The 24,011-nt window shown below is 38.0% G+C and overlaps 1 protein-coding gene across 2 annotated transcripts in view; it reads right to left on the bottom strand.

The window, feature by feature from the left end:
- nup160 (nucleoporin 160) overlaps positions 1-24,011 on the bottom strand; it is a 107,338-nt gene that overhangs the window by 42,183 nt on the left and 41,144 nt on the right. For both annotated transcript variants that reach the window (XM_089127923.1, XM_089127924.1), the window contains exons 17-25: positions 18,542-18,678; positions 18,255-18,325; positions 18,003-18,162; positions 15,713-15,782; positions 6,525-6,623; positions 2,551-2,668; positions 2,360-2,457; positions 1,726-1,820; positions 1,555-1,651 (exon numbers count right to left, since the gene is read on the bottom strand). In XM_089127923.1, the coding sequence (XP_088984049.1) occupies positions 1,555-1,651; positions 1,726-1,820; positions 2,360-2,457; positions 2,551-2,668; positions 6,525-6,623; positions 15,713-15,782; positions 18,003-18,162; positions 18,255-18,325; positions 18,542-18,678 (945 nt within the window). The remainder of the gene's footprint in view (positions 1-1,554; positions 1,652-1,725; positions 1,821-2,359; positions 2,458-2,550; positions 2,669-6,524; positions 6,624-15,712; positions 15,783-18,002; positions 18,163-18,254; positions 18,326-18,541; positions 18,679-24,011) is intronic.

Here is a 24,011-nt window from a genome sequence, read left to right as displayed (position 1 = left end):
TCTGATCTAACAATTTTATAATCATATCCAGTTGAGAGAATTTTTGGTAAAAAATCTTAGAGATCACTGTCTTTCATGACTATTTTTGAGTATGTTTTATAACCGTTCCAAAAAAGTATTGTCCAGACTCCGCTGGGAAGGAAAGGAATTTTAATTGAATACCCCTCATTTAGACACTGAGACATACGCAACTAGCCTGGGAAAACCCAGACAACTTCTGTCAAATTTAGATTTGCTCTGAAAGTTAGTCTGGCAAAGAGCTCATTCAAACCCATTCCCGTCCCCATTTACCTTAGCTGTGTGCATGGCTTTTTTTGTAGCGGCGCCGCGTCCGAGGATAAGCGACTTCAAGCCGAATCTGCCCTAGCATGTACATCTTACCCATAGACAGTTAGATCTCACCATACCGGCACGCAGTTTGCGTGTCTGTCTAAATTGCAAAGTTCATTGCAAAGTTTTTTTGTTAAGGTTTTGTTTACTGTGTGTGATAATGGAAAGCACATTCACTTATAGTTGTCTTGCTGTTAATTTTAAATAAACGTAGAGCAAGGAGCTAATCAGATTGTCTGCTCGTTTATTCAAACAGACGAACGTCGCTCTGCATACGTCATCTCATTCAGCGCTCTGATTGGTTTTAGGTCTATCCAATTGCGCCTTTGAGGCATTTGAGCTACGTCAGTTGGTGACGCCCCTTGCAAACTGAGATGGTCTGGTTTTAACCAGACTAATACACAACTATGATTATTCAATAAATTCTGCTCTTTTATTATCATCACTTCATCTCCTGCTTCTGCTCTTCTCAGTCAAACTCTCAGGCTATTAAAGAGTCTTGAGTACCAGACAAGACAGGTTTGCTGGGTTGCACATATCCGGGGCTGGATTTGATATTTCTGATGTGGAGATTTCATCCGATCTAATAGTCTGCTGTCAATATATTAATTTCTTTTAAATCACGATCAATCGGACCCTTTTGTGCGATTAATCATACACTTATGAAATTAAGCATACAACCAATTGCTTTAACACGTTCATTTTGTCTTTATTTGCTATATCCAGCAAAGTAAAGCATGAGATTGAAGGGTGATTCTCACAAAACTGTATTTCCTGCAAGCTTTTCTTAAAGTAAATTTAGGTGTCTTTACCAAATAACCAAATGATAAGGATTTCATACAATTCATAAATGTATGTACACCAAAGCACCAATGAGAAATAAAAATGAAAAATTATTTTCAGTATTCAGTCTGTAACAGCAAAAAGCTTAAGTTAATTTGCGCTACTGAACAGAATCACATGTAGATAAACTCCAGACTCCCAAGATCATCTTACTGTGCCCAAGATCATTACATGTGCTTCAGTTTATAATTTATTTGCGTTCAATTATTTTAACGCATTAAGAATTTTGAATTAAATCGCATGTATTAATGTCAACAGCCCTATTTTTTTTTTTTTTTTTGTGAATTTTATTTCAATGTCTGTTTCAAAATCTTGTCTAACGGAACCAATGCAGTTTTAAATATCTAGAAGGCACATGTGTGAGCAAGTATTCTGACCTACCTCATCATGTAAATTAACAAATGGGAACTGGATAAGATCCCTGAGTTGAGCGCGCTCGCACAGCACCACCACCAGCTGTCGGAGACAGTCCAGCTGCCTGCAGACAAACACACACACCTCAAGTATTTTATGATAAACTGTAGATAAGAAAATTACGCCATTGCACAGTACCTGCTAGGATCAGGGTTTTGTGTCAGGGCCTCATATGCCTGACTATTGTGTCCAAGATCCAGATGATGCTTGAATATACGAGTCCACAGAGCAGCCTACAATACAGGGCAGTTTCTTATTAATATTAAATGGAGATAGAAATTTTCAAAATTATGTTGATTTTTACCACAATGTATGGGAAGTTAACATTCATTAAATATTTTTATGATTTCTTTCCTTATAACAAATTTTAGGATAAAAAAAGATAAATCTAAAAGGAAAATGCGTATTTTAAGTACTGTGACTGGTAAGTTTTCCACTAGTTCTACTAGTATAAGCTCTACATACTGTGAAAAAAAGATTTGTATTTAAATGAACACATTTTCCACGCTCTCATCCTTGTCCATATCGCACATGAATGGTTTAAAAGCATTTGAATGAATGAGTGTGTTATCATAATGAAACACTAGGCAAAGGATGCCAAAATAATTTAAGTATTAAACAATTTTTTTAAATGTGTAGCTATGCATTTTAGGTTTAAACCAAACAATTCATCAGACAAAAAAAAAAAAAAAAAAAAAATCAATAAGACAGGAATACACAATTGAATTTTACATTACTTGAATTAGTCACTCTCAAAACACAAAGTTGTTACCTGGCTTCTCTCGTCATTAGCAGCTTCAGATATGGCCAGCGTTGCCAAATTGATCACAAGCTCAGGCAAACAAATATCCTCCAATAACCGTAAAACCTAAACAAGTAAATAATATATAGAATTATTACATGCCCATTCAAAAGCTGAATAATAATTTTAGCCTGTTCAGTGCATCTAGCAGGCACTTTCCTTGTTGTAATAAAGTAATCGTGGGGCGGTCACGGCTGTCTCCTCATGTGAACCCGTGAGTTTAATTAAAAACTCTTCTTTATCCACTTCAGTGGCTGCTTCCTGGAAACACTGCAATGCCTAAAACCACAAAACGCACATCCACACATGACAAACTACATCTGCAAATAGGCATCATTTCACAACACCTCTTTTGCATCTAAAACAACTTTGTTGACTTCAAAGAGGAACTTCCATTACTACTACATCTGCCATGATTTGAGCATTGGAATGCCTATTTTAAAAAGTCCACTGGCTCTTTAAAGTGTTATTCTTCCCATTCATGTATTTGTGCGGAGTGTACAGTTTGCCTTGTGTAGTGTCTGGAGTAAATTGCAGGAAAAAAAAATAAACAATTGCTAAAAGAGCCAAAAGGCTGTTTGCCTACGCTTGCATGCATTCCAGAGAATGCAAAAAGACATTTGTCTCTTATCAATTGTTTAACAATCCAAGCTTCAGAAGCATCTGCTTTCATTACGGATTCAAAATGTTACTGAAACTTGGGGTGTACTCACATTAGGCGATCTGAACTGTGCCCGAGCACGTTAGATCCCCAACGTCTGGTTCGCTTGACTAGTGTGATCACGGTTCGCTTGACTAGTGTGATCACGGTTCGCTTGACTAGTGTGATCACGGTTCGCTTGACTAGTGTGATCACGGTTCGCTTGACTAGTGTGATCACGGTTCGCTTGACTAGTGTGATCACGGTTCGCTTGACTAGTGTGATCACGGTTCGCTTGACTAGTGTGATCACGGTTCGCTTGACTAGTGTGATCACGGTTCGCTTGACTTGTGTGATCACGGTTCGCTTGACTAGTGTGATCACGGTTCGCTTGACTAGTGTGATCACGGTTCGCTTGACTTGTGTGATCACGGTTCGCTTGACTAGTGTGATCACGGTTCTCTTGACTAGTGTGATCACGGTTCGCTTGACTAGTGTGATCACGGTTCGCTTGACTAGTGTGATCACGGTTCGCTTGACTAGTGTGATCACGGTTCGCTTGACTAGTGTGATCACGGTTCGCTTGACTAGTGTGATCACGGTTCGCTTGACTAGTGTGATCACGGTTCGCTTGACTAGTGTGATCACGGTTCGCTTGACTAGTGTGATCACGGTTCGCTTGACTAGTGTGATCACGGTTCGCTTGACTAGTGTGATCACGGTTCGCTTGACTAGTGTGATCACGGTTCGCTTGACTAGTGTGATCACGGTTCGCTTGACTTGTGTGATCACGGTTCGCTTGACTAGTGTGATCACGGTTCGCGGTTCGCTTGACTAGTGTGATCACGGTTCGCTTGACTAGTGTGATCACGGTTCGCTTGACTAGTGTGATCACGGTTCGCTTGACTTGTGTGATCACGGTTCGCTTGACTAGTGTGATCACGGTTCGCTTGACTAGTGTGATCACGGTTCGCTTGACTAGTGTGATCACGGTTCGCTTGACTAGTGTGATCACGGTTCGCTTGACTAGTGTGATCACGGTTCGCGGTTCGCTTGACTAGTGTGATCACGGTTCGCTTGACTAGTGTGATCACGGTTCGCTTGACTAGTGTGATCACGGTTCGCTTGACTAGTGTGATCACGGTTCGCTTGACTAGTGTGATCACGGTTCGCTTGACTAGTGTGATCACGGTTCGCTTGACTTGTGTGATCACGGTTCGCTTGACTAGTGTGATCACGGTTCGCTTGACTAGTGTGATCACGGTTCGCTTGACTAGTGTGATCACGGTTCGCTTGACTAGTGTGATCACGGTTCGCTTGACTAGTGTGATCACGGTTCGCTTGACTAGTGTGATCACGGTTCGCTTGACTAGTGTGATCACGGTTCGCTTGACTAGTGTGATCACGGTTCGCTTGACTAGTGTGATCACGGTTCGCTTGACTAGTGTGATCACGGTTCGCTTGACTAGTGTGATCACGGTTCGCTTGACTTGTGTGATCACGGTTCGCTTGACTAGTGTGATCACGGTTCGCTTGACTAGTGTGATCACGGTTCGCTTGACTAGTGTGATCACGGTTCGCTTGACTAGTGTGATCACGGTTCGCTTGACTAGTGTGATCACGGTTCGCTTGACTAGTGTGATCACGGTTCGCTTGACTAGTGTGATCACGGTTCTCTTGACTAGTGTGATCACGGTTCTCTTGACTAGTGTGATCACGGTTCGCTTGACTAGTGTGATCACGGTTCGCTTGACTAGTGTGATCACGGTTCGCTTGACTTGTGTGATCACGGTTCGCTTGACTAGTGTGATCACGGTTCGCTTGACTAGTGTGATCACGGTTCGCTTGACTAGTGTGATCACGGTTCGCTTGACTAGTGTGATCACGGTTCGCTTGACTAGTGTGATCACGGTTCGCTTGACTAGTGTGATCACGGTTCGCTTGACTAGTGTGATCACGGTTCGCTTGACTAGTGTGATCACGGTTCGCTTGACTAGTGTGATCACGGTTCGCTTGACTAGTGTGATCACGGTTCGCTTGACTAGTGTGATCACGGTTCGCTTGACTTGTGTGATCACGGTTCGCTTGACTAGTGTGATCACGGTTCGCTTGACTAGTGTGATCACGGTTCGCTTGACTAGTGTGATCACGGTTCGCTTGACTAGTGTGATCACGGTTCTCTTGACTTGTGTGATCACGGTTCGCTTGACTAGTGTGATCACGGTTCGCTTGACTAGTGTGATCACGGTTCGCTTGACTAGTGTGATCACGGTTCGCTTGACTAGTGTGATCACGGTTCGCTTGACTAGTGTGATCACGGTTCGCTTGACTAGTGTGATCACGGTTCGCTTGACTAGTGTGATCACGGTTCGCTTGACTAGTGTGATCACGGTTCGCTTGACTAGTGTGATCACGGTTCGCTTGACTAGTGTGATCACGGTTCGCTTGACTAGTGTGATCACGGTTCGCTTGACTAGTGTGATCACGGTTCGCTTGACTAGTGTGATCACGGTTCGCTTGACTAGTGTGATCACGGTTCGCTTGACTTGTGTGATCACGGTTCGCTTGACTAGTGTGATCACGGTTCGCTTGACTAGTGTGATCACGGTTCGCTTGACTAGTGTGATCACGGTTCTCTTGACTTGTGTGATCACGGTTCGCTTGACTAGTGTGATCACGGTTCGCTTGACTAGTGTGATCACGGTTCGCTTGACTAGTGTGATCACGGTTCGCTTGACTAGTGTGATCACGGTTCGCTTGACTAGTGTGATCACGGTTCGCTTGACTAGTGTGATCACGGTTCGCTTGACTAGTGTGATCACGGGTCGCTTGACTAGTGTGATCACGGTTCGCTTGACTAGTGTGATCACGGTTCGCTTGACTTGTGTGATCACGGTTCGCTTGACTAGTGTGATCACGGTTCGCTTGACTAGTGTGATCACGGTTCGCTTGACTAGTGTGATCATGGTTCGCTTGACTAGTGTGATCATGGTTCGCTTGACTAGTATGATCATGGTTTGCTTGAGTGTGATCACAGTTCACTTAACCGTCCCTGGCCCACTTGGAAGAGGTGAGCCAGACCACAGTTCAGTTGGGCTCAGGTGCGGTACACATGTAGTGTGATCGCTAACCACACCAGAGCACAGAACAGAGCGTTACTGTCATCATTACGACTGTGCCTAGTGCGAGTATATCCTTAATTTCAACAAAAAGTTTTGGTCTTTCTCCATTCTGGTTGACAGCAATGGTACTTGCAGTTAATCAGCAGGAAAATAGCTACCTTGGAGAGTCAAGAATATGGCAACCAAGTTAAATTACCTTCACTTATAGAGTTAGCAGACTTAATTTCAAGTTACACATTCATTAAGTTCATACAATCCCTGGGAATCGAATCCATGATTATAGTGTTGTCAAATTATACTTGGTACCTATTTTTTAATCCAAATATAGAGATTTCCTAACAGAGGCCCATTGGTCACTCATGGATTTTCTTACCTTTTGCCCCTCACCACTGGACAGATAGCATTGACCCAAAACAAAACGATAGGATCCCACATTCACCTGGCACCAGGACCCAACTAATCGAACATATTCCTGTAGAGAGGCAGGACACAGCCACAGTGAAAGTGTTACAACATTTTTAAAAAGATAACAAGTTCATATTTTTGGGTTGAGCAACCGCATTCCATATTCTGTTTGTAGGCTACACATCCAAATCAAGTTGTGTTCATCTATTAATTACCAGTGACTAAACACTAAACAGCCCAATCAGTACAATCACATTTGTGCCCTAATTGAGGATTGAACACAATGTTTGAATAATTTGAATTTGAATATTCAAAGTTTCAAATATATTCAAAGAATATTCAAATATATTCAAAGAATATTCAAAGAATATTCAAAGTTTAAGTTTTATAAGCACAAATGGTCGTCTTGCTCTGTTCTGTGATGCGCATTCATGACTCTCCTGTTCAAACTTGTTCATCAAAATGAACAAATCTTTTTCCGAGTCATTTGGTTCATTCAATGAACGAAACAAATTAACTGACTCTGAAAAAGATTCGTTCATTTTGATGAACAAGTTTGAACAGGAGAGTCACAAACGTGCATCACAGAACAGAGCAAGGCGAGCATTTGAGCTTATAAAACTTTAGCTTCGTTATTTCAGGCATGTGATTGGCTAAGGACAAAAAAGCAGGAAAATATACGGAGAACTAATCCTTTAAGGGGATTCCCAAAAGGAGAGTTAAGCTAAGTTCACTCTACAGGATTTTAAGCCAGATTTATGCCCGATTTGCAAATCGTTGAGCCCGCCGACAGGTCAGGGTGTTATTGCGTGCAAATCGCGGGGGATTAGCGGACGATGAACGCTTGCCAATCTGTTAGTATGAAAGAGCCAACAACACAGCGAAAACGCTCGCAGACGCGTCGCCGAGCCCAGAAAAATATCTAGCCTGCTAGATATCCAGAGCCGTCGCGCGACTCAATCTCAGTCATGTCATGAGTACAGCCAATCATAGCAACGCATGGGTTGAGGACACCAGGTAAATCTTAGTTTTTCTTTTTGCTTTTTTTTCCCTCAGAGCAGATCGTCGCACAAACAGTGTGCAGCACTAGTTTCTGTCTGACGTCCATATTCACGTGTTGTGTTCTCTTCTTCGCTGGGTATTGGCACAATATTTATTTATTGTTTTTTCGTGACAAAACGTGGTTTGTAGACAAGATAGAATCGTTGGGTGACAGAGTTGTTGTCAACTCGTTATTTATTTGATTATTTTCAGGATTTAGACCGTAACATAGTACTGAAACAGCCCTCATTGACTCACAAATGATTTGCTCTTATCACCCGATTGTGGTTGTATCTTTATGTAGTGCGTTGTCAACTCGTGTAGTGAGTTACCTCCTGTTGTGGATCAATCACGTTGTGTTGTGTGGTGTGAACAGCTAAACAACTTGAACACTCCTGATTTCACTGAGAGCAAGTCATGTAGTGTGAACCGCACAGTTCAGCCCGACGTTTTAAAATCATGTAGTGTGAACAAGGCTTTAGTGTGGGGGTTAGTGTGGGTGTTGATGAAGAGCTAATAATGAATTAACTAAATTTAACCATAAACAACTGGGGCAGCACAATTAATAAGAATAAAAAGGAAAGTGTGACATATATGTGCGTGTGTGTATATATATATATATATATATATATATATATATATATATATATATATATATATATATATATAGCGATTTAAATAAGTATTTAGCCAGTGGTGCTGCGTATTTCAGAATGAAGAGTGGCACTGTGTCCATTTACATGAGTGAAACTTACAATACAATGTTTTCAGAGCGGCTCGCTTTACAGTAAAAACTCAAAAATTTCATCTCTGCAGTTTCGTGTGGATTTGGGAGTGCAATATCAGTCAGTATTAAAAATGGGAATCGAAAATACTTGGTCAGGGATTGGATACTTTAAAAAAAAAAAAAAAAAATTGATTCCTCATTAATTTCTTTGTGCTTGAATGGTTGAAAGTCATATTAAAATGCACACAGTGTTATTTTACATTTGATTAGTTTGTGAACCTGAATATCTTAAAAAAAAAGAAGAAGAAAAAAAAACGCATCTTTGTTCTGCGATTTATCTTTTTTATTTGTTCTTTTTAATTATGGAGTGTTTTATTTGTTTTTAATAAAATGTAATAAAATTCATATTAGTCAAGTTGTTTTGCAGTGTTTTTAAACCACAGGCAAAAGTTCATTGTGTAACAGTTTTTTAGCATGTTGATTTCTGTTCATCTTAGTCAGCTACAATGAAATGTTTTGCAATAAGACTTAAAATGAATGTGAATATCATCTATTGGAATCGATATTAGGAATCGATAAGTACAACCGGAATAGTTAATTCAAACGATACCCAACCCTAGTAGTGATTGGCACAATGTCAGCGATGACGCGAGTACTTTTCATCGGTTTGGGGCTCCAGTCGAGGTCTTTTAACTCTGCAGTATGGGAACGCTCCCAACCGTTCAATCATTTAAAATTTATGTAAAGTGGAGGGGGGGGGGGGGGTTGATCAGAAGTATTAATCAGCTAAAAAACCTCTTTTGTTTTATCAGCACAAGGAAGAGACAAATGTAATGAAATAAATTTTATTAACAAAAAAAGAAAAAAACTAACACCACTAAATAGGGATGGGCATTCGATTAAATTTTCTTAGTCGATCGTCGGAAGAATTAACGATCGACTATCGATTAATCATTAATATTTTTATATTCAAATGTATTATTTATTTAACTTTTTATAAATTAAAAATGCAATGAAAATAAAAAAAAAATACAGCGCGTTTTTCCTCGATTAGATCTTTATTACAAGATAATCAACTTGTGGCAGTTAAACTGGGCGTTCAGTTAGGCTCAATTTGAAGATATGCGCGGCGGTGCTCTAACCTAACACAACTGAACCTGCAGCTGCGAGTTGGCCCTCATGAGACCCTCGTTTGTTCCAAAATAATAAATAATAAAAAATAACTTACCCAAAAACATAATAATATTTAGATGTGACAGGTTTTCAAAATATAACTCAACTATCCAAGGCACGGAGTCGAGAAAGGGTGCAGAGATTAGTCTACTAATCAATTACTTATGCTACTTAAAGCCTCATAAAAAAAAACTCGCATACAACTTCTGCTCCCGTCTACTGACTTTTTTTTAGAAAGATAAGCATGTTGATGACATGATCTGGGGTCAGACGCGACCGCACATGGTGACCGTCAAGCCTTGTTTGCACTTTCACCTGGCTCTTCAGTGTGAGTCTCTGCAAACTGCTCGCGCACCTCCCCAAACGGATGAGGCGTTTATACGCGCTCACCTGACTGTGAAACACCGAATACCGCAATGTAGTCATTTTTGCCGCGCACACCTTCACGCTCGTGCGGACGCATCAAATGTAAACAAATGCTTCAGTCCAGCCGCTGAAAACACCGCTCTGATGAGGGGACTGACGTTGCCGGCGGGATGCACAGGTACCTCCGCGCTAACATCACCAGCCCGGGGAACACGTTCACTTTCCACTCACACTACGCATCGCAGCAGCATTAGTTTAATGATAATTGATAACAAATTAACGCGATCGACGAAATTCTTAATGATCAATAATCGATCGTCGATTAATCATGCCCATCCCTACCACTAATAAAGGGATACCATGAATAATAGAGGAAAAGTACATAAGACGGATAAAATACAAGTGATTAAGTTGAGTGTGGCTTATCTCGTTAGTTATATTATCTCACAGAAAGATTGTTTCTCTGACAGTAAAAAGGTGAAGTAACTTATGCATAAAACAAATAAATGAAATATTTATAAACGATTATCAGTATATGACTTTTAAATTTACATTAGATATAATATAGCTGATGATAGTTGTTGATAATGGTTCAATATCACAACTTCAGCTGTGACGTGGTTACCAATCACTACTTTACTTTGCATCCTTGGATGGGCGAAAGTAAAATCACTACATAAAAATTGGATTCCACATCTTTGTGTAGACCATGTCATGTCAAATTGGCATATAAACTTAAGCTTGCTTATAGGCTTATTCAACATACCTTATGATGTTCATTCATGTTTATTTCATGATGTAGTAAAGAGCAGATGAGATGATTGGTTTATGTGCACTTTATCCACGTTACCACGATTTGGTCTTTCGAGATACATTTTGCGAATCCTAAAAGATTCCTCTGATCCAAGGCTAAAATCTTAAGTCTTTATTCGTTAGTTTAACATCTTCACCGACAGCCGATTATAGGTGCAATGTGTAAAAAAAGTTGAGTATCTATTAACAGAAATGCAATATGACATCCATAGCTATGTTTTTAGTGGTGTATAAAGAACTTACTTAATTAACCGTAATGTTTTTATTACCTTAGAATGAGACATTAATAGCTCCATAACCGCGGGAATCCCCTTTTCTGAAGGTCGCCATGTTGTGACATCATATTTCTACCGTAGCCGAATGCGAACAAACAGCGCTACAGAACGCGTTTCATCACTACCTTGAAAGAGAAGTAAAGCTGGAAGCTAGCCTTACACTCTGTGAATAGTGACTTTTCCCTTGTGAGTGGTGTAAAATATGTAGTTGGGATTGTTTTATGTAACTTAGTTCTCCCTCGCTGTGTTAAGGGTTTGTTATGTGAGGATAGATGTGCTGTTACGTTCGTGAGACAGCTGATGATTAGTACTCATGTCATTGACCGTAAAACAGTATGTTACAGGAATCACTAACCCATCGATAGAGACTTTTGGATCACTAAAGTCGATCGCAAAGACTTTTCAAAATCAGAGAAAAAAGCCTAGTTGTAAATAGTATCTATGGGATGCGGAGGTGCGCGCGTCAAAAATGACATGATTGTAACAGCGCGCACACCTCCGACCTTTGGACTCATGGGTACGCGTCCCAGCTCAGCCACAGTAACAGCTCATATTAGCCAGCTAAACTATATATAAAAAATATATAGCTGCTCCCTCGCTGTATTATGAGTTTGCTATGTGGGGAGAAATGTGCTGCTGGTTACGTTTGTGAGACAATCAGCTGATTACTATTATTATATTAAATTATATATTAAAACCCTTGATCCTCACCTGACTATGGCTTTGTAAACTTTATCCATGATGTGGTTTACAATGGACTGTGGTTCAGAAACAGTGACAATGTTACACACTCTTGGCTTGTTCTGGCTATTCTCTGCTGTCTCAGCCGACGAGATGTTTGTCCCGTTTTAGCAACCGTAGCTTCTTCGAAAGGGAGGGGTGAGCAGTGGGCTGAGCCAGTGCAAACTCGCAACCGAACCGCTAGATGTCGCTAAAAAAAAATCCCACATTGCACCTTAAATGACCGTTGCGATTCAATTTTACGAAACGCTGGCAGTGTCAGAAGATTTGCCTCTCAGTCCTGCCGTGCGACTTCTCCAATGATGACGGTCAATTTCTTTTCGTTTTTTTAAAGGGGTCATGAAATGGCTTTTTAAATTTTATTATATTGTTGTCTGAGGTCAACTTATGACATTCGCTTGGTTTTTGCATTCAATAACATCAAAATGAATAAGTAATAGGCTATTTTGTATCCAAGTTTTTAGCCTACCTGAAAAATGCTGGATTTTTATGGGCATCTCGCACTGAAGACTTGGAAGTAAACGCCCACTGCTGTGAGTGGAGAACAGGTTTGCATATCATAATGAGTCCCGTCGATGTACTTGGGGGATATTGTTTTGAAATGTCGAATATTGTAAAATGGCAACCGGAAAGATTCGACCCAAAGTCCGTGTGTTGCACAATTCCTGTCAGATCCAATATAGACGGCACAGCACCGTTCTTTACTCTTAATCGGTCTGCAAATCCAGTCTTGTTTACAGGACAATCCTCAGTGAAATGAAGTGAACAGACGACAATGTTTTACCCTCATCAGCTGGAACGTCAATTAAATATAAAGTTTATCCATGCAGTCCTATTGGAATCCAGAGGAAGCTTATGCAGCGACTGTCTTCCACAACCAGGCACTGCACAATATTCTGTATTTCTCGGTAGATCGATCCCGTTTGTCATCACGAGGTAGGCCTGTTATTTAGCTATGCGTGATTGCGTGTAAAGCGAGAATCGGTGGGCGGGGCTAAACCGTTGATCTTCTGCGGGGGTGGTGTTTTATCCTCTTTGTCGTCATAGTTCCCCACTTTTAAAAACGAGTCGTTTGCTAATAAGGACTAATAAGGACGTTTTCAGTTCTGAAACTTACAGGATATTTTTATAATATGATGACCTCTTAGATGTCAAAAGCTCAAGGAAAATTTGATTTCTTAGTTCATCACCCCTTCAAGATACGCCATAACCAAAATTAAAGAGCCCCTATGATAGCATTTGAAATGTTTCTACTTTTGTTTTAGGAGTTCCCAAAAACAGTTTAACATGCATGCAAGGATAAAAAAACACTTTTTGTCTTATAATATGCATTTATTTTTAACTGATTTGCTCACCGACTCCCAAATGATTCGTACAACGACTCATTTTCCAAACCACTTCTTTGCGTGACGCTAATCGGCGGTGATTGTTCAGATGACAGACCCAGTCAGTTGTTTGTTAGCATAACGCATAAACATTAGGGCTGGGCAAAATAATAGATTTTTCGATTAATCGTTTTTTAAAATGTGTTCGATTCAAAATCGATTCTCAACGGCTGAAATCGATTTTTTCCGTATAAAGGGCTCGCGGACGCGGTGCTGCATCTTCTCGTCTCTCTGCACTAGGCAAGCGCCAAGCGCTGCAACTGTCGATACACACACGCGTTTAGGAGTCGGGACATGACGGAATATTCACTTAACAATCGGGCCAGCATTGCATCGTAACCTATGATCGTAACTAACGTTTATCATTTTCACGTCTTTTTGAGTTTTACAAGCAATGTTAAACCATCCCGTGCTCGCGCACTGTCAGAGATGTCTTTCACTGCGTGCACAGTAACGTTACAGCCTAAATCTGCCTCACAAACAGCTCGACAGAAACAAAAGTTTTATCCCTGGATTATATCACTTTAACAGTTAAAACACACGACATTATGTCAAAACTCTGGTCTTGGTGAGTAACCTCCTAAAGACAGTCGGTAATGTCTTAAATTAGCATTAAACGTGTGTGACAGAAAGTTAATGAAACAGTAATGGATTCGCGCACTAGTTCTTAAAGTGAACGCAGCCATTTGTGTCAGTCATTAATTCTGTTGTCATAACAACAGAATATAGTATTAATTGTAAGCAATCAGAATTAATAGCCTTTGTATTTAATTTAGTCTGGACTAAAAAGACTATCCAGTGTTATTTTACATTGGATTACTTTATTCAGTTTCTGTAGTATTTCTGACATACCCAAAAAACTACCCCAAAATGTCTCTTAATTTGTGTCTTTATTCTATTGTATTTATTTGTGCTACTTTTTTCAATTTAATTCAAAGATTGAAATTAAGCTTCCATACATAAACTCTTAAAACAAAAATAAACAAAAATTACATTACCATTTAGGTAAGATCAATGTAAAAAAAAAAAAAGTCTAAATATTTATATATTTATTTATCTTTATCTATCTTAAACATAAAATAACATGATACTGTTTGATCAAGTTGTGCGACTGTTCTGACTTTTTTGCATATTGCATCAAAATCATGTTTATTCTCTGTATGCATTTAGTGTACCTAAAATAAAAAGAGTTTTATATACAGGTTTATGGCTCTTAATTTCCTTGTATTAATTAACCACTAGTAAACTTATGTCCACTGTTCTTTTTTTTTTATAAATATAGGATTTGTATTACATCTTCATTATAGTCGAATCGAGAATCAAATCAGGAATCGAAATCGAAAATTGAAATCGAATCGAACTGAGAGCTTGTGAATCGAAATCGAATCGATATTGAAATGTGAATCGATACCCAGCCCTAATAAACATATTGATAAAGCACTGCAGTACTACAAGACGCTCTACTGTATTCTTTATGACAACTCCAATAACAGCGACAAACATTTGACATATTTAAAAAAAATTGACATTGAAGACCTAGAAGCTGTGCTGAGCGTAACTTACACACACACACACACACACACACACACAGATAAACGCGCACACACATACTGCCTCGCGCCCCGACGCAACAAATCCATTCAAAACCCATAAAATCAACAATTATTAATAATACTTACAGGTTGTGATTCATAGGAGGAAGCTGATCCATATACACTGGGTAAGTAAGTTACTGAGCCCTCTTTCAGGAACAACCGCTTGCGAATCCACATTTGAATTCATTTATGTTTTTGAACTAACGTTATTCGTCAATAAAATGATGAGAACACAATCGGGCTATACTGTTGTGGTATCGTTGCAAATATGAACTCTAACCACCGATTCTTCACATGCTCGTCCCTGGTAAATGAAAACAAAGTGGCTGAACTATCTTTGCATTGTAGAACACAGCGTCTTCTCGACATGATGCTATGATGAAGTATTTGAATGTGAAGACTTCAAGTTTACACTTCCCTCTGCGCGCGGCAGTAACTGGGCGCCGTCAGTATGTATCTACGTCACTACGAACCAGCTAATGACTCGTTTCAAAAACAATTCATTTCATAGACTCAGAGTCGACTCTCACTTTTGAAAGATAATAACTTTATATACGGTGCACTTTCAGATATAAATCTTTGCAGGATGTTTTCATTCCCTTAGAGCTATATTCCACACCATATGAACAGTCATTTTCAAAAATCCATGATAGGGGCTCTTTAACGTTAGAAATTTCTTTGTAGCCCCATGTAATGCAGCTCACGGTCACTGAACTTGTGATTGATTGATGTAAAATTCCAGACAAATTTTCCTGCTAGCATCCGTTTTTAACGCGTCTCGACTGTCATACAATCTGACATTAATAACAACTTAGATCTTACAGCGAGGATCATGTTTGTACAGTCTAATTCAGTCACTGATTTCGACCCTCCAAAACCAATTCGGCCCAAAACAGAAAATAGTTATGCAATAACATTTTCGGCTGAAAAATAGCTAATTTATACTTCGTAACAAAGGTCACGTTACTGTTGCATTTTTTTTAAGACCATGTGCAATCTGGGAAATTAGTTATGTATCATTTCATACTGGTATTTCATACCTGCAGTTGTGCATATTGGCAGTTTCCCATCAGGCATTCAGGGAAGAGGAAACTGGGATTGCTGGGCCAGCTAGTACAATGATGCAAGGCAAATACTGAACTTGTGAACAAGCATCACCGAGATACTTTACGAACAAGAACTGCCTGAATATATCAAGTGTCAAGTAGTGACATCAAAAGTGCTGATGTACCAAGTCGATAATAAAAAGAGAATTAATATTCAAAACGCCCAACTCACTGACTGACAGGCGATTGTTTAATGCTCCCGTGCAGAGGTGAGCGTGTGTGTGTGTTGTGAACTTGCGGCATGTTGCATGTGTTAGACTCTGTCCTTGTATGACGTAACAATTTTATTTCAACAGTCATATCTTAAGGGAATGTACAATGTCAAGACCAAAATTTTGAATTGAATGTTCTGAATTATGTTTTGAAGTTGAATATATAGTTAGTTGAAAATTACTTGACATTTACAACAATTGTTTAAAATTCAAATGATAAAAATTAATAAATTAAGAATGAAAAATTAAAAGAATGGGTAACACTGCATGCTATCAATCATTAGTTAAGCATTAGTAAACAGTTAATTTATAAAGCTTTAATAGACATTAACAAGCAGCTTATAAATGAAGCTATTAATGATTTATTCTTGATTTATATAACATATCTATAATGTGTTTAATAATTGTATTTTCAAACTTTATTAATGATCATTTATCATTTCTAAATGAAGTATTGCATTATTTACCAGTTAAATGCAATACTTAATTTAGAAATACAAGTACATGATTAATAAACTTTAAATGTACATTCATACTTTTTTATTCAGACATACAGTAATAGTTACTTAGTGTGTTAATGCTTTAACATGTACTTCTACTGTAAATCATGGTTACTTCAGGGAGTTAATATTTAAGATGTATGAATGTACATTTAAATACTTTATTAATTATTTACTTAAATTTTCGGTAACACTTTACAATAAGGTTCATTAGTTAACTACATTAGTTACCATTAACAATACAGCATTTGTTAATCTTACTTTCAACATTTACTAATACTTTATTCAAATTTTGTTAACATTAGTTAATGCACTGTGAGCTAACATAAACAAACAATGAACAGCTGGATTTGTGTTAAAGGGATACTCCACTTTTTTTGGAAATAGGCTCATTTTACCACTCCCCCAGAGTTAAACAGATGAGTTTTACCGTTTTTGAATCCATTCAGCCGATTTTCTGGTATTTAGAAGAATATGAGTAACCAGACAGTTTCTGGTCCCATTGACTTCCATAGCATATTTTTTCCTACTACGGTAGTCAATGAGACCAGAAACGGTCTGGTTACTGATATTCTTCTAAATATCAGAAAATCGGCTGAATGTATTCAAAAACGGTAAAACTCATCTGTTTAACTCTGGGGGAGTTGTTAAATGAGCCTATTTCCCAAAAAAAGTGGAGTATCCCTTTAACTGACATTAACAAAGATTAACAAAAACAGTAACAAATGTATTGCTCATGGTTAGTTCATGTTAGTTAATACATTAACTAATGTTTAATAAAAGTACCTTTTTGTAAAGTGTTTCCAAATGTTCTAAGTGATCTCATGAACCCATAGACAACTCCTAAATAACTGGTTTGTAAATAATGCAATACTTTATAAATGATCAGATCAATTTATCATTTCTAAATATTATGAAAGTAGGAAAACACAATTATTAAACGCATTATAGATATGCTTATTAATCAAGAAAAGAATTTGTAGCTGTATTTATAAACAGCTTATTATTGTCTATTAATGCTTTATAAATTATGAATGAACTGTTTATTAATGCTTAGCTAATGATTAATAGTGTGCAGTTTTTATAAAGTGTTACCAACTTTGGAAGCAGATCTTGTAGATACTTTGGACTATCGCCTAAATCATGGTTACTCACCGTTGCTGTGCTATATGGTCGAGAGCTTATTGTTTGCACGCGTTGTTTTTTTTGTGGTTTTTTTTTTAAGCATTGAGGTTTAAAAACAGGCGATTTTGAAGTGCAATTAACAGCAAAGGAACTCATTACACTATATTCAACACCTGAAGGAGTTTAGGTTCCCTGTCATGAAATTTTAAAAGGTATTAAATTATAATAAAAATAAATAAATATTGTGATGTATATCATTATTGTCAAACAAAATTACTCCCATCGTGATATTAATACGATTTTGGTCATTTCGCCCACCCCAAGTACAGACTACTGAAATGTTGGTCTCAACACCAGCGTTCAGCGTACTACACATCAAGAGGATACAGGAACTGACAGAGTAGTGTCAGGACACTGGAGATCATCTGTGGCCAGTGCAACATGTTCTGGTTGCCCTCCAAATCCTGCTGGGAGAAGATCTGAGACATGATGGCTTTACGGGCCACATTCTGGTAGAACAACTCCACAACAGTTTGAGGATTCAACACTAGAGAGAGAGAGAAAGAAAAAACAGCGAGGATCAATCAGCCTCATCATCAGTCATAGCCTGTGTTTCTGTATTGAGGCAATCAATTTTACCTGATCTGTTGGAAGTAGGAGTCATTGAGTCAGACAGCTCCAGAACAGACAGATGTTGAAGATCAGCATTTCTAAAGCAAAACAATGACCTTAAATAAACCCAGGAACAATTTTATGACAATCGAAGATGAACTAAAAGAAATGACCAGCATATGTAGTTACTATAAAAATGATTAAATATTATTATAATGGCAGCCATGTAACACACATTTGCAATGAATCATAGCTTAAATACAAATATTTGGATCTTAATTTTCTGGAATGGGCCATGTGGCGTGTGGACTCACAGTATGTCCAGTGGGACGGATGAGGAAAGCGTCAGGCTCATCTGTTTGAGTAGATGATATGTGCAAAGCAGATTAGAGCATCGAGGAATCAAGTCTTGCTGCAGCTGCAGTAACTGATTACCGCCTGCAAGAAACACCTGCACACACAAACAATAGGCAAACAGTATTGAAAACCTGAAAAGGTTAGAAACAGATTTTTTTTTGTCTTTTAGGGGAAAAGATCAGTGAACACCAGATTTTTAAGTTATCAATCAACAAGGGAAGAAATACATATAAACAGCACTGTTACATTCTCAATCCAGATCCAGTGTTTTACAGTCCAAAAATCCTCTACATTTAATCAATATTTCATCAGGTCATATTATTAATTTTAATCAAATTTATTCTCCTGAAAAAATAACATCACAATAGTGTACATCATAATGTGACGCTCAAGTCTGCATCAACCGTGCTCAGGATGGTTTGCCGAGGCTTTGAATTACAGGTAATAATTAGGGGTGAGATGAGATCTAATCCCACAAGATGATCTCTCATTTTTAAATTATGATGATATTTTTTGTCGAGATGAAAGCAGTCTCACTATATCAGCATGAAGGGGTTGGGTTTGTGGCAGTACCTTTTTTCACATTGCTTGCATTTTGCTGTTCTGTCTCACACTCAGAAAGTAGAACTGAAGTAGGGGTGTGCGATATGACGATTTTTAATCGTGGACGATTAAAATGTCTCCACGATCTGCTTTTGAAGAAATATCGTAGTATCGTGTTACAGTGCATTCTATCAGTTCAGTTCTGGCGCCTCCGTCTCTCAACTGTACAACGCGACGTAGCCTACACAAGATCACACGTTAAGGAATAGGTACGGGACTGCAATTCACAAAAGTTCATTATTTGCATAAGCCTTGCCGGTTAAACATTTAATTCACGCGCTGATGCGCTGTTCTAACGTGCGCTTTCCTGACCGCATAACCCCCGACGCTCACAGGCACTAGAAGTCTGTCAAACAGCGCCTGAATACTGGACTAAGTTATCTTTCGAGTCTTATTAAGCTAATACTGTTAAATACACACAATGTTTACATAAACAGGCTATGTCTAAAGTGAAAGCAAACATTTGAGAGAATATCTGGTGTAATATGCGTCTATATTAAACGCGTCGCGTGCTGGTCTAAAAGCCACAGGAATAAATAGTACTGCCGCTTGTCCTTAAAGGGATAGTTCACAAAAAAAAAAAAAAAAAAATCCGTCATTATTTACTCACTCTAATGTTGTTGCAAACCTGTATTAATTTCTTTCTTGTGCTGAACACAAAAGACAATTTTTTTTTTAATGTGGGTAACCAAACAGTTGCTGGTCCCCATTAACTTCCAGGAGAGAACCTATAAAAAAAACTATAAGTGGACCAGCAACTGTTCGGTTACCCACATTATTCAAAATAACTTTTATTTTCAACAGAAGAAAGAAACTTATTTGGGTTTAAAACATCTTGAGAGAGTAAATTAAGACAATTTTCATTGTTGAGGGAACTATCCCTTTAGTGTTAATAAAACAAAAAACAAAAAAAACACAAGGAGAAAATCACTCACTGAGAACTTAAAAAAATCATTAATAAGAATCAATTTATTCAGTGAAGTCTATGTAGTGTTTTAATTTCATATTTGTTCATTTAATTACTTCAATGCTACTGCTAAATACACCTACTGCATCTGAAAAAATAAAGCACTATTTATTTAATATGAATATTAATTTCTGTAATGTTTATCTCGTCTTATTTTTTTAATAACAAAGAAAATAATGACAAAGATTTTTATCTTCGCCACTGGCCTAAATGTATGCCTTTCTTTTTTCTTTTGTTACCTAAGGCTTTGTTTTTAACATAGGGACATTATTTGGCTGTAATGAACAGCCAAAATATTAAAACCAACTTGAAAAAGAATCGTGATAAAAAATCGTGATCGTGATTTTCCTAAAAAAATCGTGATATGATATTTTTTCCATATCGCCCACCCCTAAACTGAAGTGACATCCGTTACAAGATAGGGCTGTCACGATTTCTGGATAATTTGAGTGCTCGATTTAAAAAAAAAAAAAATCATTTATTGCAATTTACCAATGTTGTTTAACCGGCAAATTACCAGAAGTGGCGCATTCCACAGACGAGAATCAATGGTTTGCAGTGTTGTAGTACTCGAGACTCGGACTCGTCTCGGTCTCGAGACCATATTTTAATGGTCTTGGTCTTGTCATGGACTCGTGTGCATTTGGACTCGGAATTGACTCGGACTCGAACATTTTTTTTTTTAGGACTCGAGTTCAATTCAAAAGATTTTTCATGATTATTAATGTATGTTAATTAGGGCTGTCGCAGTAACCGCAATATTGTAGTAGCTACCGCGCTTCTGACAAGACAACCGCAGAGGATTGCACGTAACCGCAGCAACCGCGATATTCACGTTTTTTTTTTTATAAGGCTATACCCTTCTTGTTTTGAACGTAATGCATGTGTATTGAATGTTAAACCAGTTCATAATGATAACAAGACTGTTTATCATGGTGATGTGTAGCCTACAGGCTTCACACAGACAGTGAATGAGAGAGATCGGCAGAGCGCGTGCAATTACCTGCCTCTGTCTTTGAAGTCGTGAAAAGCTTGTCGTGTCAAAGGGAAGCGAAATATTTGTTGCATCATCATTTTAACGTTCTCTTCACGTGTATTTTCCCATAAATGCGCGTCAGCAGCAGCGCTGTTCAACATCCCACAGCACAAGGAAGCCGAAATAAAATCAGTGAGTCACGCATTGAATCAATGGGTCTCTAATAAGTGAAGCATCAGCTTCAGCGTTGCCTATGCGACGCATTGCTGCTCAGCTGAGCCTTGAAAAGTTGAACATCAATGTTAGAAATAATTAACATATTGTTTCTTTACATCTCTTTTAATGAATCAGCTTTTTTAAACGTGTTCGTTGAATGAACGGTTCAATGACTCGCTCAAAGTCCGTTGTCATAACAATATGCGCGCTGAGTGAAAGTTTTTCAATGCGCATACTGTAGACGCTGTTTAGTTTCGGTTACAATGCTTACTGAAAATGTCCTCGTTTTTGTCCACATCGTAAACTTTATTTATATAGCAACAAAAACATATAAATTAAATAAATAAATGGCGGTAATACCGTATATCGCGCTATTGAGCCACTCAATATTACTAGCAAGGGAAATTCCATAACCGCGACAGCCCTAATGTTAATAAAATATTTCTTTAAATTGATTGACACATCCAGTGATTGGTGATTTTCTAGTGCGCAACTGCGCATGACAAATTGTAATAAAATTACTTTTAACACCACCTACTATGTGGCCTTTTTACCCTAAACTGATCATATTTTTTAAACTCTAAGTAAATTCAGTAAAAAAAAAAGGATTTCTCTAAGTAAATAAAAGTAAATTAGGTAATCAACCCTCAGTGGTCTCGGTCTCGACTCGGACTCGACCGTCTCTGGTCTCGGACTCGACTCGGACTCGACTCTCTATGGACTCGGTCTTGACTCGGACTCGACTCTCTCTGGTCTCGGTCTGGACTCGGACTCGAGTGAGGTGGTCTCGACTACAACACTGATGGTTTGCATTATTAGACCGTTTTCTAACAACAGTGTTATTGCGAAATCGCAAAGGCTGCAATTAAATTAAAAACATATATGCAGGTTTTCGGAGTGATTTGTTGTTCAGTGCAATTTCAAAATAAAAGTTTAAACCCTCGTTCAGAGTTTGCATGTTTTGATGTTCACATATTCTTGCTCAAGAAATGACAGTTGCTGTATCATTTCAATTGTACAGAAGTGACCAATTATTAAAGATTAAAGGGATAGTTCACCTAAAAATGAAAATTCAGTTCACCCTGAAGCCATCCTAGGTGTATATGACATCATCTTTTTTCAGATGAATACAATAAATTATATTATATTAAAAAATGCCCAGGCTTTTTCAAGCTTTGAATGGGTGTATTACTTTGGAAGTCCATCAAAGTGCATCCATTCATGATAAAAGTGCTCCAAACTGCTCTAGTGGGTTAATAAAGGCCTTGTGAAGTGAAGCGATGCGTTTGTGTGAGAAAAATATCTATATTTAAAACTGTATCGACTAAAATAACTAGCTTCCGGCAGACGGCCGCAAACATCGATTTAAGCCAACGAGTAACCCTTGAACTTGACGCACAACGTAATGAAAAACGTGGTTGCCCAGCCTTGTTTGTTTGAACCGCGAGAGGAATCAATTGGTTACAATTACAACACCTTAAGTGTCTTTCTACCGACTCTGTTCCTGATAATCTCAAAGCGGCTACTGTTAATCCCTTGCTCAAGAAGCCTTCTCTGGTTCCTCCTGTGTTGAACAATTTTGGGCTGAACGATTATGGAAAATAATCTAATTGCGATTTTTTTAACCAATATTGCGATTGCGATTTAATATGCGATTCAAAAAAAAGTTCTTTACCTTCTGTATTAGTCAAAAAAGACAAGCAATAAATCATTGTACACTAGGGATGGGAATCTTTAGGCAGCTCATGATCCGATCTACTTTTTTTTTTATTAATTAATCTTAATAACACTTAAAATATGTATTTAATTACATGTGTAAAAACACATACTTTAAAAAATAATTATAAAACAAACATTCAATTAAACCAATGTTAAGAATTTTAAATAGGCTTTATAAAATAATATATCTTCAAAATATAAAAGCTAGTAAATAAAGAGAAACAAAAAAAAGCATTTCAAGCAATAAAGAAAGAGTGGTCTCAGTATTTAAAAGTAGGCTGTCTGAATGTTTATCATTCAAGAGCTGGAGTGATTTTCCCCCTCAGTTTAGATATGATAAGCTGCATTCACACTAATGCACATATAGGGCTGGGCGATATATCGAGTATGTACGATGTATCGTTATATTTTTTGAAACGATATGGAATGAGGCAATACCGTTTATATCGATACAGTAGTTTGATATGAGCACATCTCCCTTTTCTCGCTGTACATACTACCCTTGGGTTCTATTTATGAAGACGTTTATATAGCGTTTCCTTCCATTTTTATGCGGACAGCACTCAAATATATTTACCTATCAAGAGAAATGATCAGTCAGCATTAACTTATTTTGGGGATGGGATGCTTAGATGGGGTTAAATCTGGGCTTGCCCAAAACTTTTTATCTTTAAAAGAAGATAAAACTGAGGATATAGTTTTTGGCCCCACTGATAATTTTAAGACCACAAGCATCAATTTGAGGAGCTTATCTGCATTTAGATCTAAGCAGTGGAATTTGGGTGTCCTTTTAGATAAGCCTTTAAAACATATCTTCGCTAATTGGATCTAGTAATCATCAACTAAAATTAAACACTTACTAACTGACAAAACACTACAGATGGTTGTTCATGCTTTTATTACTTCTAGTTTAGACTACTGCAACTCATTGTATTGCGGTATTTCC

Source organism: Pimephales promelas, chromosome 25, assembly GCF_988280905.1.
Source record: "Pimephales promelas chromosome 25, fPimPro1.hap1.1, whole genome shotgun sequence".
Taxonomy (NCBI): domain Eukaryota; kingdom Metazoa; phylum Chordata; class Actinopteri; order Cypriniformes; family Leuciscidae; genus Pimephales; species Pimephales promelas.
Note: the sequence above shows the minus strand (reverse complement) of the source record. Positions and strands in the feature narration are given on the sequence as shown.